At 30.6% G+C, this 14218-nt stretch overlaps 1 protein-coding gene across 1 annotated transcript in view; it reads left to right on the top strand.

Moving 5' to 3' along the window:
• agap3 (ArfGAP with GTPase domain, ankyrin repeat and PH domain 3) overlaps positions 1-14218 on the top strand; it is a 126374-nt gene that overhangs the window by 101378 nt on the left and 10778 nt on the right. Inside the window, 3 exon segments of the mRNA XM_073830603.1 lie at positions 238-249; positions 252-410; positions 413-458. Of these exon segments, the coding sequence (XP_073686704.1) occupies positions 238-249; positions 252-410; positions 413-458 (217 nt within the window).

Below are 14218 nucleotides of genomic sequence, written 5' to 3'. Positions count from 1 at the left end.
GCAGACTTTTTTGGGTAGTTTCAATCACTTTAAAATAAGAAAAATCATTTTAAAATATGTAAAAAAATATAAAATCTTTATACTATTTTTATTTTTTGTTCTTTTGATAGTTTCAGATTGGCATAGTGATTTTCTGAAAATCAGATCACACACTAATTAGCATATCAGAATATTTTGAATGGCATAAAATGTCATTTTGATATGAAAAACTGAATTGTAATCGTCTCTGAACCTCAGATCCGGACTGGGCCAGCTGAACCTTGGCGCTCTGATCTGTATCGAGTGCTCTGGGATGCACAGGAACCTGGGCACCCATCTGTCCCGCGTACGCTCTCTGGACCTGGACGACTGGCCGGTGGAGCTCAGCATGGTGATGACAGCCATCGGGAACGCCATGGCCAACAGCGTATGGAGGGCTGTGTGGAGGGATACACCAAACCCGGGGTGGACAGCACCAGGTGGGTCTCCTGTCAAAAACATTAGCTGATAGCTTTAAAAACAAGAAATGATCATGACAAGATTCTTTTCTTCCAGGTAATGTTTGTAATAGGTTTGTTAGCTAATAAAATCAAATGTAATGTAAGTATTTAAGAATGAACTGAACTCTTTTGTTCAGGATGTGAAGCATTGCATCCTGTGTCAGTAAATGATCAATGACTGGATTGTGATCACCGCTCCATTAGTGCTGATTGAAGAAGATGAGATGTTTCAGCAGATAATAGGCTCTGTAGACCATTGTCTGGAGCTGCTCACCTGCTCCGCTCCCAGGCCATGTCTCGAGGTGTTTCCCCGCTTTAAGCCTGAACACACTCGCTCACATTCCCAATCTGTCTAATGACCTGGAGAAAAGAGTGTTTTTGGTGGCAATTAAGGGCACTATTACAGGCCCAAACCACTCCCCCTGGGGCTCAACTGAGAGCTCGCAGAGGCTCTGACAGCTATCCATCACTCAGAGGGGTGTATCAGTCACTCCTGAGGGTATGAATCCCGACACCTTCACATCGGCCTGTGCTTTGGTCTAATGCATCATAATGTGGGATTCATTTTAATGCTGCTGAACTCTGTCTTATGCCTCCATTTGTTAGATCAGGCTGAGACACGCTGTTGGATTGGGCAATATATAGCATATATTTAGTTATGCATGTTTGTGTTACAAACATCAGTGATGTGTCTAAAAGTGTGTGGCTTGATGAGGAGAGTTGTGCTGTTACTTTTCTCAGTGTCTGAACTTGTCATTTTTGCCTAGTGCATGACTAAACAGGTCAAAGAAGTCCTACAGATTTTAACCATATCTAGAGACTACAATATTATTGAGATACGCGACCCTGGACCACAAAACCAGTCTTAAGTAGCACGGGTATATTTGCAGCAATAGCCCAAAATACATTGTATGGGACAAATTTATAGATTTTTCTTTTATGCAAAAAATCATTAAGATAGTAAGTAAAGATCATGTTCCATGAAGATATTTTGTAAATTTCCCACCATAAATATATCAAAACGTAATTTTTGATTAGCAATGCATATTACTAATCAAAAATTAACTTTTGATGTATTTATGGTAGGAAATTTACAAAATATTTTAATAGAACATTTTGGTGTAAAAGAAAATGGGATAATTTTGACCCATACAATGTATTGTGGCTATTGCTACAAATATACCTGTGCTACTTACGACTGGTTTTGAGGTCTAAGGTCACATATTATATAGTTGGAATAGGGAAAATGATTTGCTTTTTTGATATTATTATATTATCTGCTTCCAACTGGCCAATCATAAAGATGCCAATAATTTCAGAATATGGTCATCTGCAGAAACGAATACAGATATTGTGCATCCCTCGTTAGTAGTGTGTTTGATTTACAGTCAGTAGTGTGTATTTATTTACCTGCTGTAATGTATGTATGCAAGCGAGCGTCAGGATTTCCCTGAGTGGAGAGCGTGAACAAAGATGTAACAACTGACCTACAAAAGAGTGCGTGCAGCAGATAGCGTGTAAAGGAAGATGGCCCTTTCCATCTCCTCACCACCTGGGTGCTTCAGCTCTCTGTCTCTGCTCTTTTCTCTGAGTCGGCGGCGAGTGATGGCTCACAGTTATCTATTGAGTGCTTGGCGGGCTGCAGCCGAGTGCTTTTGACTTGATGAAAGATTATTGATGCTGATATCCCCCTCACACTTCAGTCGTCAGGACGGCCTCACTGCCGGAGGAGGGAATGTTTTTCATTGTCAGGAGAATCTGATGGTTCACGGCATCCTCCATTTCTCCCGTTCTCTCGCTCGCTCACTCATTCTCTCACCCGCTCGGACAAAAACTCAAAATCTCATTACCGTCATAACTGATTTTCCTCAGCCAAAGAGTAATGGCTCAAACATGCTGTGTATTCAGACTGCACATATATTCAATATGGAGTCATCAGGGTGCATTTGTTCTTTCACAATATGAAATTAATCGCTGCTGTAATTTGAGATTTATTTATTTATTATTTGTTATTATTTGATATTTTGAATGAGCTTTAATTCATTTTTTCAGTTCTCATTTTAATTTTAGTACAAATGTATTCATTTTTTGTCATTTGTATGTGTTTTGCTTTTATTTATTCTTTTTATTTCAGTTTTAATTTAAGTTAATTAACTTTAATTAAAATTAATTAGCAATATTTCTCATTTTCATTTAGTTCAGGTTTTTAAATATTTTATTTATTTATTTATTTTTATATTTATATGAATTTAATTCAAATTAGTTAGTCATTTTATTACTTACTTACAGTTATTTGCCAAGGCAATATTTCAAATTTTCATTTAGTCATTTTATATATATATATATATGTTTTTAATAGTTTTAGTCATTTGAGGTACCAGTTCCAGTCGTAAAATAATTCATTATTTACATAGTCTATATTAGAACTAATGTAGTAATAATCATTTAAAATATAACACTTATTATTTTAATTTTTAAAATTTCAGCATAATTTTTTTATTACATTTTTTGTAATTTTGTCATTTCTTTTAATTTCAGTTTTAATTTTAAATCAGTTTTGTTTTTCAGTTTTAGTTGTTCTAGTTAGTAATTTTAGTGCTTTGACAAAAAAAGACAATATTTTCATTTAGTTCAAGTTTTTAAATTATATTTTAATTTTATTTTATTTCTGCTTAATATGAATTAAGAAAAATGTTTTTAATAGTTTTAGTTAACAGAAAGAACCCATATTATTTTTTAAATTATTAAAAATCATTTTAATTGTAAAAAAAATAATTATTTACATAGTCTATGTTAGAACTAATATTGTAATAGTCATTTATAATATAAAAATGTATGTTTTTTATTTATACATTTCTTTTTTCATGTTTTGTTTTTCTAGTTAGTAATTTTAGTGTCTTATTTACAGTCATGTGCCAAGCATTATTTCTAATTGTCATTAAGTTAATTTATTTTATTATATTACAGTTAATATAGTAATAATCATTTATAATATAAAAATGGTTGTAGGTTATAATTTTCATTAAACCCTTTTTTTTTTGTTCAGTTTTTTTTAGTAATTTAAATTATTTTAATTCTCATCTGTCGTAAAATAATTAATTACTTTCTATATTAATTTATACAAGCTTTAATTTAATATACATGAATTTTTTAAAGCTTGAGTTTTGATAAAGATGCTCAGTGAAAATACAAAGCAGATTTCCTCAGTCAGTCTCAGCGTTTGTTTTTAGTTGACATTGGTCATTCACTCATTGGTATGAATGGGTCATTTGGACGGTCAATTATATACAATCATCAAAATGTGTTTTGACATCAGAGATGAGTAATCGGGCTCGTTTTACCGTCATGCAGTCACACAGGATTGATTTAAAACTCATCACAGAGGTGAAAACTAACATCCGAGTGAGGGTGACAAGTCTCGGTGTTCTCCCAGCTCATTTACAGCCCTGATGACTAATTTAAACCCCATAACACAAGCCATGCGCTGCCGTAATGGCCTCTAGATTACTCGCATACACACTTTACCATGAGCCAAACACAAATACTCATATGTGACAAAGTCTAACTCTGTGGGATCATAATGAGAGCTGAATTTGTACCACTTTCTGAACACTTTCTTATGTATATATATGACCAAAAATTTCAAACGTTATTATGTTTTCTTCCAACGTGATGTTAAACAGCCCAATTTTAGAAATCCAGCTTTGACTTGGAAACCCAATGTGTGTCTGCTGGTGTGTTTCCAGCTGTTGAAATTGTAAATATTGTTTTAATTATTGAGCAGCGTCTATCGATCATGGAGCTCTGTAGGTACTCTATTAAGCAGATTGATAGATTTATGATAGATTTACACAGTTTTGTCATGAATTCTGGTGTGGCCATCAATCTTGTTGGGGTAGAGAGGACAGAGGCGCTGCAGAGGTTGGCTCATCTGAGGCTCTTCAGGGCTTAAATTAGAAATTGGCAGTTGCGTGTGTTTTCGTGTCGACTCTAATTGCCTGGCACCCGTGTGCCACAAGACTGAGAGAATTCCTTCAGTTGTTGGTGAGACGGGATGCTGACGATTTACACACGTCTGGCTTTAGTTTGGATCGCTTACGTCACCTAAGTCAGATTATAATGTTGTAGCCTTGAGTTTATCATTACGCTAAGCACTTAATATATGTGTATATCTATATATTCATCACAGTTATAGTTAACGTAAACTAAAACTATGTAAATATTTATTTTATATTATTTATAAAAAACATATTTCTTTCTTTAAATAAAATGAACATGAACTGAAATAACTGTATTTATAGAAAATATTTATAATTATTATTTTTCAATTGATTGCCATTGTCTAATTTTCATTTAGTTTAATCAGATGTGCTAAAATAACTAAAACTGAATAAGAAGTAATACAAACACCCAACTAAATTAATACATTTTAAAATTAAAATAAAACAAATGATAAAAATAAGAACTAATTTAAAGCAGATAAAAAATTTATAGAAACTATATAAAATATATCGAAAATGAACAATTTTTTTTTTTATTAAATTTAATTTTATTTTAAAATTAAAATAAATAAAATAATAAAAACAGGAACTAATTTAAATAAACTAAAACTAAAATAACTAAAACGTAATTAAAAATTAATAGAAACTAAAAAATGACAAAACACACAACAAAATTAATAAGACTTAAAAACTAATTATAAAAAATAAATAGAAACTACAAAAAATATACAAGTGACAAAAACACAACAGAATTAATAGGAATGTTAAATACTAAAATGAAAACAAATAATTGAAAATTACAAAAAAATGACAAAAACACAACTAAATTAATAAATGAAAACTGAAATGAAATGAAACTGAAAAATGAAAACTTTAAAATAAGAGCTAATTTAAATCAGATGTGCTAAAATAACAAAAAATTATAAAAAAAAAAAAAAATATATATATATATATATATATATATATATATATATATATATAAATTAGAAAAACTAAATTAAATAATATTAAAATGAAATCCGGTTATAAATATAACAAATCAAATATGCTAAAATAACTCTAACTGAATTAAAAATTAATAGAAACTATATAAAAAAAATCTAAAAATGACAAAAACACACAACTAGTTTAAATGAGTTGTGCTAAAATAACTAAAACTGAATAAAAAAATAAAATAAACTATATAGAAAATATAAAATGACAAAGGCGAAACAAAATTATTAAAACTTTATTATTACAATAAAAACAAATTATAAAAATAAGAATAAAATTAATAAAATATTAATAAAAACTACTATAAAATAACACTGATTTGTATCTGTATCTATATATATATATATATATGATGTCTCCCCATTGCTGTACTCTCTATTTTCCTCCTTTTCTTTGCTCTTTTGTGGCTGGACTGAAAGAGATAGCGATTGTGCATCTCTCTCTGTCTCACACACACACACACACACACACACACATGTGCGATGCCCTTCGGCCAGAGCAGGTAATAGCTCTGATGATCCTCCAGTTTGTTTCAGAAATAATTTGCCGTTGCGTCTTCGCCACAGGGCAGTGGCACTAATACAAATGAATCACTTCACTAACCTCTTTCCCCCCTCTTACACGCCGTCAATCCTTCCTCTCTTTCCCACCTGTCCTCTTTTCTCTTTCATTCTTTGCTTTCCCTTTCACCAGCAGCGGTCGGGAATGTGTTTCTTGCGTGTGAGCGGATCTTCATGTGGATTCAAATGTTGTTTTGTTTTATTAATGAAGTTTTAGCCAATCAGGAGAGAGCTAGGGTTTGATTGACAGCTCAGTATTAAAATAATAAATGGTAAGAGATCTAACAGGTTGATTCAACACCAGAATGGCGTTTAATGGTGTGTAGTGTCTGATAAGAACTAAAAAAGCAAATCGCACTAAAACTGTACAATTAGACCGAGCAATAGTGCATATTACAGTATTTATCTTCAGCGATGAACACTAAGGTTGAGAGTTCACTAAAGGTTTCAGGAATGGAGCGTAATTATAAATACATCAGCACATACAGGCGGCTGACTTAAATACTGGAATGATAAATGTTTGACATCATGAATTGCTTTTGCTGTCGCACATTTTCTTTTTCCCTTCTAGCAATGAAAATATGTTTTGCTCTCATGTGGTACATTTTTCAAAGTATTGTTTGTGCTCTCATAGCCTGCTGCAGAAAATGTATTCAAGATAAGAAATGTGTTTTTATTTCTCAACATTTTTATGACGGTCAGATTATTGGCTGTTTATTTATACTGCATATATTATTGTAAGTTACATTAATAGTTACAAAAGATTTCTATTTTAAATAAATGCTGTTTTTTTAATGTTTTATTCATCAAAGAATCCTGAAAAAAGTATTACAGGTTCCAAAATAAATATTAAGCAGCACAACTGTTTCCAACATTGGTAGTAAATTAGCATATTAGGATTTCTGAAGGATCATGTGACTCTGAAAATTGGAGTAATGATGCTTAAAAATCAGCATTGTATAACTGAACTAAATTCTATTTTAAAGTTTATTCAAATAGAAAACCATTATTTTAAATAGCAATAATATTTCACAATATTAGTTTTTTTCTGTTTTTTTCGATCAAATCAATTTTGTTTTATTCAAATCCATTTTTTATTCAGTTTTAGTTATTTTTGCATTTTAGCATCTGATTAGTTATTATTTTTATAATTTGTTTTAATTTTAATATTAAAGTCTTATTAATGTTGTGTTTTGTTGTTTTTATATTGTTGTATAGTTGCAGTTAATTTTTATTCAGTTTTGGTTATTTCAGCACATCTGATTTAAATATATACACACACACACACACACACACACACACACACACAAAAAAAAATATATATATATATATACACACACACACACACACACACACACACACAATTTTTACTTAATAAAAAAATTACAATTATTAAACAAAAATAATTTTAGTTATTTTTTGTCATTTTTATTTATTTTATACTTTTTAAATATTTTTTATTCAGTTTTAGTTATTTTAGAACATCTGTTTTTAATTAGTTCTTATTTTTTTAAATTTGTTTTAATTTTAATATTAAGCTTATTCATTTTGTTGTGTGTTTTTGTCATTTTTATATTTTTTATATAGTTTCTATTCATTTTTAATTCAGTTTTTGTTATTTCAGGACATTTGATTTAAAATAGCTCTTATTTTATTATATTCATATACATATTAAATTTTTCATTTTAATAATCTTTTTTTGTGTGTGTTTTTTGTCAATTTTATATCTTTTATATAGTTTCTATTCATTTTTAATTCAGTTTTAGTTATACACATATACATATATAACTATATATAAATATAATTATATATAAATATTTAGTTTTATATATTTATTTATATACAAATAAGTGTTTTTATTTCATGTTTTTATTTCATAATAATATTTATCATTATTTTTAGATAAAAATCCGTTAGTAAATCAGTAATAAAAATCATCCACAAAGACATTGAATTATCAATAGAAAGGTATCCGTTGTAAACCTAAAATGGATGTATGGCGCTATTTTAGATTTACAACACATTCAACTAAGCTAAATGAATTTATTTTAATGTATATGTTGATTATTTTTCATTTAATGATTATTATAATTTTTAATTCAAATTCAGAATTTCAAATATTATAATTTAATGGGGGAAAAAATGGTTTCTATTTGGCAAAATAGGGCACCCTAAACAGCAAGTGAGTGATTAAATATCACTGTTGTCAGTAAAAAATACAGCAAAAACAATAATATTGTGAAATAGTATTACAATTTACAATAACTATTTTTGATTTTAATATATTTTAAAATGTATTTTATTTCTGTGATGCAAAGCTGAATTTTCAGCATCATTACTCCAGTTTTCAGTGTCACATGATCCTTCAGAAATCATTCTAATATGCTGGATTGCATCTCAAGCAACATTACTGATTATTATCAGTGTTGAAAACATTGGTGCTGCTTCATATTTTTGTAGAAACCTTGATACATTTTTCAGAATTCTTTAATGTTCTTTTAAATTCAAAAGAACGCATTTTAAAATTTAAAATTGGAATCTTTTGTAACATTCTAAATATCTTAACTGTCACTTTTGATCAATTTAATCCATCCTTGGTAAACAAAAGTATCAATTTCTTGATTTAAAAAAAAGTTAAGCGTCAGTTTGTAGTTTGGTTACCATTAAATCTCTGTTTGTGTGTTGTTAAGTGTCCAGTAGATGAAGCGTCATTCATAACAGTGAACTCCACACTGACACTGTCTCATTGCAAACACTCCCCCTCTCTTTCTTTCTCTCTTCCTCTTTCTCTCTCTCTCTCTCTCTCTCTCTGCTTTACAAACAGTCATTCCCTGCTGTGAGGGTGTTTGGGATCTGCCCTCCCCTCTGTTTGATGTGTCTTTTGAGAGTTTCAGGGGGTTGTTTTGTGTTTGTGTGTGCCGCCGAGGCCCTTCAGAAGTTCCCCTTCCTCTGAGCCCCACTTACCTCCATGAACCCATTCACTTCCTGGAGCTGCGCTCTGATTGGTGGTTCCTTGAAGAAGGCATTCACCTTCCTCCACGCCCTCGTCATTTGTGTCTCAGATGGTCCACTTTCACTTCGGGCCGTCCTGGAGAGACGCCTCCCCTCGAGTGTGCGCTACATAGGGACCCTCTCATAAATCGCTGTGTGCTGTTTAGTGTGGGCTGAGTAATTGCCCTGTTGTTTCTTCCTCCGTATTGGAGTGCATTCATGTGTTCCTGATTCTCTGGGCCAGGCTACAGGAATCATTTTCCCGTTTCCAGGATCATTAAGGTCAGGTGATGCTGGAAAAGCTCTTGTAAAAGCCTGACTCAATACCTCACTCCAGCTGACCTAAAAAAAAAAACGTGATGTTAATGTGTCGTATTACAAAGTAAAAATCAGTATTCAACAGGAAACCTGGAGTGAGGCTCGATTTTATCCATCTGAATTTTTTGTGAAACATGGGCTGTAATATTCGGCTTTGGTTATGTCAGTAAAAAGTAACTTTAAAAAAAATCAATATTTGTTTATTTTAATTTTATACATCATGTATGTCTATCATATAGTCTTTATATAGTTGAGGTATTATATTAATTTTAAATTTACTTGTTATCATTAATATAATATTTTGTTTATTTTTATTTTTTATAATTAAATGTATTTATATTAATTATAATATGTAAGTGTATATGTTTTAATGTAATGTCCCTTTTAATATAGGATCTACTTTATATAATATTTCTGAATATATATGTATAATTAAAAGTAATTATTTTTAAAATATTATTTAAATTTATATGTGTGTGTGTGTGTGTGTGTGTGTGTGTGTGTGTATATATATATGAAAAATTATTATTTTTAAAATACATATAAATGAAAAATTATTAATTATTATTTAATTTTACACACACACATATATATATATATATATATATATATAAACAAATTTAAATAATTAAAGTATTGTATGTATATATGTGTAATATGTAGTTTTTTTATATATATATATATATATATATATATATAAGTAATGTTTATTATTATATTTCAGAAACTGTATTAACTGTATAGAAGAATAACAGAATAACAGAATACAGAATAACTGTATTTTTATTGAATGAATATTATTATTATTATTTTCTGTCATGTGAATTTTTCATATATTTATTTTAATTATAATATATAAGTGTAATATATCTTTATAATTAATAATATATAAGCTATAAGTAATGTTATAATTTATTATTTGAATTTCTTTATATATATATGTGTGTGTGTGTGTGTGTGTGTGTGTGTGTGTGTGTGTGTGTGTGTGTGTGTGTGTGTGTGTGTGTAAATTAAAAAGTAATTTAAATTATTAATATATATATATATATATATATATATATATATATATAACTAAAAGAATAATTATAACATTATATATAGCTTATATATTAACTAATTAAAATAATTATAAAAAGTAATTAAGTGTACTTTTATTTGTTTTTTTTACTTAAATTTACATTTATTAAAGATAATAACCTTTTTTTCCTAAGAATAATGTGCACTTATCAATCATGCACAATAACACATTAAGAAAGTAAATGGGGTCAGCACTAATTTCATGATGACTTTGATGATTTATTATTGAGTGACATTATTAAGTGTTCATTTTATTGTTGTTCCCTTTTGAAGCAGTTAAGAGCATTTAAAGTCAAGTTGGATAAAAAGAGTATTTGGTCTCGGTTTGAGACTCATAGTCTCTCACACTTGAGTCCCCCGATGTCCCCCAAGCAACCCTGATATTCACTGCAAATATGTGTGTACCAGTGTGTGTGTGTGTGTGTGTGTGTGTGTGTGTGTGTGTGTGTGTGTGTGTTTCCTGAATGTGGTTTTCTCCCCCTGCAGAGAGAATCTTCCCTCCATCTCATCACTCTTTCCTGGCCTCCTCGTCCCTCCCTCGCTTTTGACACGCTAAAGCTGCACATTTTATTTTTCTTCCTCCTGCCGAGAGGAAGTGTCTTTTCATGGCTTCTCGGCTTTCTCCCATAAACCCCTCCACACAGTGCCCTGTGTTTGGATTGGGTCTCCATTTCAAACAAAAGTCTGAGGCGGGATTACCAGCCCCTCTCTTCCTCTCTTTCACACTTCTCCTTTCAAGTGGCAGCGGACGGGGGATTCGAGAAGCCTGTTGCTGCTTCTGAAATCTTCCTCCTTCCTTTTCAAGGACAGGTGACCGTAAACTGACTAAGACAATGTCTTAAAACACTGCCGATAGAAAATATTCGGATCAGATGAGTCTAGATGCTGAAATGATGTTTAAATCCTCCCTGATGTCCTGATATCTAATCTCATCTCAAATTAATAGAAACAGTTTAACAACTTCCATTAATCTGAGCATCACATAGAAAGAAAATTATTTTATTTGTTTTATTTAATTTAATTTAATTTTATTTTATTTGACAGATGTCATAAAGCTCCTAAAATAACTTTATTTTATTTTGTTTTATTTTGTTATTTTGTTTCATTTAATATTTTATTTTGCAGTCAAAGTGAATGTGGATCCTAAAAAAGATCCCAAAGAATGACTTGTATTGTACTTTATTATTTTATTTAATATTTTAGCATTTTATTTTTTCTTTATCATTTATTTTATTTTATTTTATTTTATTCTTCAGTCAAACTGAAGCTCAATTTGTTGTAGCTTTTTTATTGTAGCATTTTTTTTTTTTACTTTATCATTTATTTTATTTTATTTTATTTTGTTATTTTATTTTATATCAAGTGTGGACAGATCCGAAACAGATATAATGAAACACCAAAAATAAATTTTATTGTATTTTATTGTTTTGTTTTATTCTGCAGACAAAGTAAATGTGGATCTTTAAAAAATCCTAAATGAAAAAATAAATATTATAGCTTTTGATGTTTTTTAAGCGTTTTTTTATTTTTTATTTTACCATTTATTTTATATTATTTTGTTATTATTTTATACTTATATTTTATACTATTTAATTTAATTTTGAATGTGGACATATCCAAAAACAACTAAAAGTTTTATAATTTCTTTTAAATTATTTATTTATTATTATTATTATAATTATTTAATTATTCATTTAGATCCGAACAAAGATCCTAAAAATAACTTCTTCTTTTTTCAATTTTATTTGAGCTTTTTTCTTTTTCTTTTTTTACTACCTTTTATTTTATTTTATTTTATTTTATTTATATATATATTTTTTTTAAAGTGGACAGATATAATGAAGATATAATGAAGCTCCAAACATTTTTGTTGTTATTATTGTTTTCTTTTTTGAATGTGTACATACCATAATACCATAAAACTCCAAAATGACCAAGAAGTACCTTATTTTTTTATTATTATTATTTTATTTGTGACCCTGGTCCACAAAACCAGTCTTAAGTCGATGGGGTATATTTGTAGCAATAGCCAAAAATACATTGTATGGGTCAAAATTATTGATTTTTCTTTTATGTCAAAAATCATTAGGAAATTAAGTAAAGATCATGTTCCATGAAGATTTTTTGCAAAATTCCTACTATAAATATATCAAAATGTAATTTTTGATTAGTAATATGCATTGTTAAGAACTTAATTTGGACAACTTTAAAGGTGATTTTCTCAGTATTTTGATTTTTTTGCACCCTCAGATTCCAGATCTTCAAATAGATGTATCTCGGCCAAATATTGTCCTATCCTAACAAACCATACATCAATAGAAAGCTTATTTATTGAACTTTCATATGATGCATACATCTCAGTTTTGTAAAATGTAACCTTATGACTGGTTTTGTGGTCCAGGGTCACATTTATTTAACAAAAAGATCACATTTAAATTTGTTGACAATAAAATGCGATCAAATATGGTGTTTTAAAAACTTCTCATGCCAGATTTCATGTTAGTCAAACATCATTAGTTCTTGACTTTTTATTGATTGCCACTGGCTCTATTCATTTTAAAGCACCATTTTTGATTTCAGATTTAATCTGTTCCTTACAGAAATTAATAATTTCTACAAAGGACTTGTAATAGTTCCTTCACGATTATTCAGGGAGTCTGACAGGAAAACAGCAGCATGAACATTCATCAAAGCATCTCCTTTTGTTCTCCCCTTAAGAAAAGAAAGTCACACAAACAAAATTTTGATGGCATTAAATGCCAGTTAGTGACCTCGCAAACGAATCTGTCCTTCAACTTGTCAAAAGTGATTCTCCCTCGTTAAACCAGTGTAAACTCACCCTCCTCCACTTTAAAGCTCTCTCCTCCTGGAGTTTAAGAGTCGCCCACCCTCTTAAACCCCTGCGATGGCATGGTGGGTTTCCTGTAAAGAATTCAGATGAAGAGAGAACAACAGGGTGGGTCTCCTCAGAAGAAAAACAAGCTTTGAAAGATTGACTGCTGAAGGAGGAGGGGAGGGAGGCTAATTACACACACACACACACACACACACACACACACACACACACACACACACACACATGCTCAGTTTCTCTCTCTCTCTGAAGATTCACTGTGCCCAGAGTCCATTCAATTGCTCTCTGCCTTGTTCACAAAGACCTGTCAGGATTTTCCGGCAAACGGCATTAAAGATGTGGCTTACTTAATTAGCTCATGCCATTGTTGCCGAAGTGACTTAAACAACACTTGCTCGTACACGCACACATGCCATTGTCTTCGGGGGAATATAATGGTGGCACGGGATAACTGATTATCAGTTTGGAGATGCCACAACATTTGTTCTGCTTCATAAAGCCTGTGTTGTTCGGCGTAACAGTGCACTTCTGAAACGCGTGCAAACGCTGAGATGTAACTGCTGACTGGAGTCATTTCATTAGGCGTTAAGTGGTTCCTTTTAGCTTTTCAGGTCAAGTTTGTTTGCTTGCTTATGTTCTTATTAATTTTTTAATGGAGTTTTACCTCCCGTAAGACACTGATTACAGACCATTCAAATGATTCACCCAAACTTTTTGCGTTTGTTGGCCATGATGATGGGGTGTCAGGAGTAGTTCACTTTCAGAACAAAAATGTACAGAGAATTTACAGATAATGTACCCCCTTGTCATCCAAGATGTTCATGTCTGTCTTTCTTCAGTCGTAAGGAAATTGTTTTTTGAGTAAAATATTTCAGGATTTCTCTCCATATAATGGACTTCTATGGTGCCCCCGAGTTTGAACTTCCAAGATGCAGCTTCAAAGGG

This window comes from Garra rufa, chromosome 24 (assembly GCF_049309525.1).
Source record: "Garra rufa chromosome 24, GarRuf1.0, whole genome shotgun sequence".
NCBI classification, from domain to species: domain Eukaryota; kingdom Metazoa; phylum Chordata; class Actinopteri; order Cypriniformes; family Cyprinidae; genus Garra; species Garra rufa.
Note: the sequence above shows the minus strand (reverse complement) of the source record. Positions and strands in the feature narration are given on the sequence as shown.